This window comes from Gallinula chloropus (genome assembly GCF_964237585.1).
Source record: "Gallinula chloropus genome assembly, chromosome: 13".
Taxonomy (NCBI): Eukaryota; Metazoa; Chordata; class Aves; order Gruiformes; family Rallidae; genus Gallinula; species Gallinula chloropus.
Genome location: NC_140098.1, coordinates 22876244 through 22882401, shown reverse-complemented (window position 1 = coordinate 22882401; position 6158 = coordinate 22876244). Strand labels below are relative to the sequence as shown.

The window sequence follows — 6158 nt, the reverse complement described above, 5'->3', positions numbered from 1 at the left end:
CTGGTATTACATATCCTGTGTGGCAGCAGGACAAATAATGTTCTCTCTATTCAGCTTCTATTTATATCTCTTCTGTTCTTGCAATGCAGTTGGTCCGTTTAGTTTCACTAGTATTCAGCTGTGGTATGTGAGGGGTTTGAGCTCTGCTATCTGGTCCCACTCCTTTGGCATTCTGCTTGCTCCAGCCTACAGATACTTCCTCTTTCACATAAACGATGGACTGAATTTGGAAAACAGACTTGCATTATTTCAACCTGCATTGTGGCTGGGCCTCCAGGAGCCTTGGAGAGCGGCCCCGTACTGCAAAGAAAGCTCTTAGGAGTGCAATCAGGGGTCTTGTGTTCCTTGTCCTCGCATAGCACATCCATGCACACTCTTTCACACACACATGCATGCGCCTCTGTCCTATTTTGCTACAGTAAACAGTTCTCCACTCTTCAGCCTTCAGAGAGTAGGTGCAGAGAGCACTTTTCTGCCTTCAGAATTTGTTACATAGAAGAGTTCTGGGCAAATAAGAGATCCAGTGACATATTTTTTTGCTCTTCTTCAGACTGAATGAGCCGGTAGCCCAACAAGTCCATCGCATCCCTGCACACATTTTGCACTTTTTCTATCTTCTGGAAGGGAAGAGCCTTCCTCCAGGCCTGGGCTACTTCCAGTGCATCTCTCGACCCAATGTCAAAGGCCTGTGCTCCTTGTCCCTTCCCGTGGGTGATGTTGTGCACCCACCTCTGAAGTTCTGGTGTGAAATGGAGTTCAGCAAACCTGTACATCTGAGCAGCCCTTGCTAGCGGGTCTCTGACAATGTCTTCGTAGCGAACCAGCAGGTAGCGGTCTTTCAGGAAGCTGGCAGTGGCCTGACTGCCTGCCTTGTAAATCTCAACATGGCTTTTACAGATTACCTGCATTGTGTTGTAAGGCCCCATTTCTCCCTTTGTCCTCTGGGACCCCACAACGATGTCGCTGTCACGTTTCAGGTCTGCCATTGTATTCTCCCGGGATCGGAACACCGCCCGAGGATCACGTACCAAATGAATGATTTTGAGATTCAGGGACGGATCAGTGAGGAGGGGGTAGAGAACCTTCAGGTCAAAGAATCGAACCTCCTTGATGGCAACGTGGCTGTAGGTTTTGCACGCTTCCTCCACTTTGCTGAATGGGTACTTGCCACAGATTGTTCTGCAATTACCTGCAGTGATTATGTCACTGCGACTGAATGAGTCACAGGCAGGGGGGGAGCACAAGGCCCGGCTTGTCTCCCACTGAAATAAATCAGACTTTTTCTTCTGGCTAGACATATAAGCATCGAACACAGACATGTCACAGAGAAAGACTGACCGGACTAGGTCCCGCACTGCCATATGTAAGACTTCAGCGGTGTTTTGGTACATCTTGACCCACACATGCCATGCGGGCTCCATCAGGTAGAAGACACTGGGGTGCTGGCTGAAGATTTGTCCAGTGAAGGAAGATCCTGACCGCCAGGAAGACAGAATGAGGATGTGGACTGGAGAAGGCTTTTCTTCCATGGGGGCATTGTTGCTGCAGAGTAGGAAGTGGAAGTGGATCAGAAGGAAGGACAAAGCTGCCAGAATCAGGAGCACCTGTACCCTTCTAAACTTCATCACGGCTGCAAAGGACCTGCAGAGACAAAGAAGTTCAGCATCACAGTATCGTAAAGGAGGAAGGACATGGTCAATCAGGCTGCCAATCCCTCTGCAGGCTCAGGGTTTTTGAAAGGTGACTGTTTTGAGAGAGATTATGACAGCCACAGCATAAGGTGTTTTCAGAAAGGACTGCAGGGCTGAAAGTTGTCTGTAATAAAAACACTGTTTGTCAGTAAGCCATTCTAATGCATTCTTAGAAGATCATCAAAAAGCTTGTCTGCACTTTTATCAGAATTTAAGAATTAGTTCAGTGTACTGAAATAAGTCAGGACACACAAACATGTACTTAGTGAACATAATCCCTGCAGAGATGATCCCATCAATTTTTATGGAGGAAAGATAGAAAAAACTTTTTTTGTTAAGAATTCAACAGTTCCACATTGTTACTTTTAAGCTCCTGCTCTGACTACCATTTACAATTATTTTTATGCCAGAATGCTGTAAAAATACAATCCAGGCTCCCATTTATTTTGCTTTTATTCTTTTTGGAATTTCAGGAAACATTCGTCGTCATCACAGGCAAACATTCCCATACAAAGGAAGTCATCTGGCACTGTAATAAATCTAAACACAACAATATCTTCTCCATAATCAAAGCATCATAGGCGATTTTGCTCGAAAAAACATGAGGGTTTAGCTTGTTCATCTTTGTGCAGGCAGGCTTACCTACACCTTTTGTAGCCTAAATCCTTTTAAAAGACTGTCCCCTGCTACCCCTCCTTTCAGCCCCACGTCATGTAGATCTTTTATGAGAAGAGATACAACTCAACAAGTTAGTCCAACTCAAAGGTCTGCCCAACACTGGCTCTTTTTTTTCCTTGCACTAAACCTATTCTGCCTGTTGGGGATGACTTCAATATTGGAAAACGTCTATTGTGCCTGGAAACAATTCATAGCCTGAGTACCAGCTGGCACAGGAATCTGCAGGAAGTACACCACCAGAGATGGGATCAGAGGCAGAAAGGACTGACTTAATTTTCAAAAAGTACATTAAAACATGCTCTGCCAACCGCTCCTCTTGTGTGCTCTGCTCCCCTCGCTCACCCATGCCTGACTGTCTTGAATACGGGTGGGTGCACACAGCACTGTGCGCCCCAGGGGGCAGACCCCTCAGCAAGCAAGCCCACACAGCATGTGTTCCCTGCCACCAGGGCGAGAGAGAGGGAGCGAGTATAAAGTGTAAGGTATAAAGCGTGCCCTGGCTGGCCACTACACACACACACTGCTTCCCCACAACGTGCCTACCACACCATCTCCTGGGTTCATAGTATCATATGAATGTTCCCAGTCAGAATTTCCCTAACCTCCTCTTATGCCCTGCCTCAACTTCCCTCTGCAGTGAAGCTTTCAGACTCAATTGCATGGAGGTGCCTCCTCCCACAATTTCAGTTCCTTCAGCACCCATGCTTAGATTTCTAGGCAAAATCACTGGAGCTAACAGACTAGCAACAGCACTCTCTTTTCCCTCCAGCACATACACATAAATTACTTTATCTGATCTACCTGCTGTGCATTCGTTTTGGGTTTAGGCTTTATAGGCAGCAGTTACAATTTGTCAGAGCGAGCCAGGATAATACCCAGCCTGATGGATAAGCCTGGTTTTCCCAGTAAGCAGTACCACAACATGAACTTTACTTTAGTAAAGTCTTCCAAGCATGGACCTGTGCATTTGGTGAGGGACCACATGCTTCTGGTCTCCTGGACAAGCAGCCCACTGCTTTTTTGGGTTATATAAATGGACTGTAGTATTCAGGTCTGACAAGAAGCCGATTGAGGTTGACATTTGGGCCAAGCCTAGAAAGAGCTGCAAAGAAAGACTGTTGTAAATAAGTTATATATCAGCTTCCTCCTTGCAAATGAATACAGCAGTGTTTGCCAAAAGTCCTGGCCTCCAAATTAACTTTGATTATATCATTTCCATCTGGCACAATTAATATCATTGTTCTAACTCCTGACAGAGTTCCTGAACTATAGCCAGAAACTCTATTGAGAAAAACCCTGTTGAGCAGACATGAACACAGGCATTACGATACCCAGGCAGATTTAAAACCACTGAAAATATTATTTCTCTTGAAACCTGTGTGTGAATAGCCTGATTCAGAGAGAACAGATTCAGGGTTTTTTGGGAAGAAAAAACTTTGGGAAGTCCCAAACAAAACCAGAGTGGGACAGCTGGATATTTTAGACATATCACAAGAGTACGTGCACCATCCCTGTGTGGGGTGTACTGCTCTTGGTGTTTGCCTGAGAAATGGCCTCATGTAAGGACACAGCCTCAGCAGCTTCCTTACTCTTATACAAGAAGTAGTGACAATAGTTGCTCTGCCCCACAAGGACAGGTGAAGGACTGAAATGAGTTGTGTGTGCCTGGCGAAGTGGAAAAGAAGAACAACAGAGCCGTACAGGTTCCATCTGACACTTCCTAATATGAAAGAAATAATAGTAACATAACCTTATTTTTCATCTCTGTATCTCTTGACCATAGCAGCTGAGATGTTTCTAAACTACAGCCTTAATCTTAACCACATTTGGAGACAATCTCAACTGCAGAAAAAAAAAGGCACCGTTACTGTCTGTTGGCAGAGAGAAGAGCCAGGATTTGGCTGAGAGCTGAAAAACCAGGAAGCCTCTCAAGGCAGAAAGAATGAAGAACTGAAACTACTGAAAAATACAATCCAGTGTCATCCTGTTAATGTCCCTACGGCACATGTACAAGAGAACAACAAACCAGGATCACCCTGACTGAGCAGCTTGAGTCTCCAAAGCAAGCTATCAGAGTTTTAAGCTTTTCCATAACGACACGGGGACCTTGGAAAAGCTTGGTCTTGGCAAAGAAAGCAGCATGCAGCCCCAAGGAGCCAGACCAAACAAGCACACTGTGAGCATGGGTGGCATGTCCCCAGAGTACAGGGTTGTTGAACATGTACATGTCTGAAGGGAAGGTACACCCCCCAAATACTCATTCAGTGCAGACTGTGGCTAAGTGCTCTGCAAGCCCGGGGAAGCTGTCCAGACCAGTTCAGATCCCTCACCGCTGTAGTGGCAGTAGCATAGCAAAGAGGGTCTGGTGCCAGAAGGCCCTGACACCGGTCTGATGGCATCAATGGTTGCTCATAGTTCTGGCAAATCCTTCTGCAATTTGGCCTGCTCAGCTTCTGCAGAATTAGAAGCAGCATCTGACTGTTCAGAGGAGAACAAATTACATGACTGTCACCAGTGCAAAATGTTGAGAAGGGGCACTGAGAAGACAGTCTGGAGAAACAGCAGCTACCACCTAAGCCAGATCAACAGCTTCTGTCCGCAGGAGGAATCATGTAGCGATTTACCGGCATCCATAGGCTTACAGCGTCGTACAGAAATGATCTCCCAGTTCAGGCTGCTGAGCTTGAGCAAGCAAATACAGTTCTGGGCACCAGAGCACCCACAGATACCAAGAAATGCTAAAGTCTCACCTTAACAAGTCCTCTTGAAGCGCCATCAGACCTGGGTCAAGCAACGTTACCCTCACACACGTGCAGTGCTGTGGTACACACTCCTCCAGGCAGCTACACCCGTGCGTTCACGTACTGGCACTCTGCCTTCGCGCCAGGTTCTTATATGCACATATGCTCAGCCCTCACCCGTACCTGTACCCTCCTGTCCCCTTCATTTGTGCATGTCCCAGTGCTAGGATGGACTACAGTGCCCGCCTACTTTGACCAGCCTCAAACTAGCAAACTCCACCCTGCACTAAGCAGCAAAGCATGGGAATGGCAGTTTCTTGCAGGGGCACAAATGACCAAACATTGCTAGTAAAGGGGAAAGGCCAGACAATTCATTAAGGGGACCAAGAGTTGCTTTTATGTTAAGTCCCATTGCAAGCCCCAAAAGAGACTGCTCTCTTTCAAAGGAGGAATAGGAGCTGTGGAGCATCAGAGCAAAGGACAAATAGGAGCCCTTGCTGCAAGAAGGGCCAGCTTGCCCACCCTGAGTGAAGAGATAAGGCATATTTGCCTATCATTGCTCTGGATGTTTGCCATACTGTCAGCAGATGCAGACTCACAGAAAGTCTTTTTGACTCTTTTCTGTCTATGCTTGAGTTAAACATATGGGGGCTGAGAACAAAAATTGTGTGAAAGGAGAAGCTGTGAAAGGAGCAGCTAGACTGGGCCTGTTAATGATTCACAGGGGTGCTGGAGCTGCAGTAGGACTGTGCCAGGTAAAGTAGTGAAGAAAGGCAGCGCTGGGCTCAAGAGAAACACATGATATCCTGCAACTGCGCAGAGACAATCGCTTTGGGTCATTCCTCTTCCAGGTCTCATTGTTTCTGTTGCACCATCTGGAGAGGTGTAGACTTTCTCTTGATTGCGTCCTCCATCCTCAAGGACCTCAGTGAACTGCTCTGAGGACAAGTGGAGTATAAGACATCAGAAGCAAAAAATCTGGGCAAAGCTGGTCCTTCCAGCAGGAGGGACGACATGAACGGGGCAGGTCATGTTCCCTTTCACCTGC

The 6158-nt window shown here is 46.7% G+C and overlaps 1 protein-coding gene across 1 annotated transcript; it reads right to left on the bottom strand.

Moving 5' to 3' along the window:
- Positions 1-488: 488 nt before the first annotated feature.
- On the bottom strand, positions 489-5160 carry CHST4 (carbohydrate sulfotransferase 4; the record flags this gene model as incomplete). The annotated part of the gene is made up of 2 exons (XM_084270317.1): positions 5120-5160; positions 489-1641 (listed from the first exon to the last, which is right to left on the bottom strand). Exons 1-2 carry the CDS (start codon positions 5143-5145, stop codon positions 489-491), a joined length of 1179 nt encoding a protein of 392 aa, XP_084126443.1. The 5' UTR covers positions 5146-5160.
- Between the last annotated feature and the right edge of the window lie 998 nt (positions 5161-6158).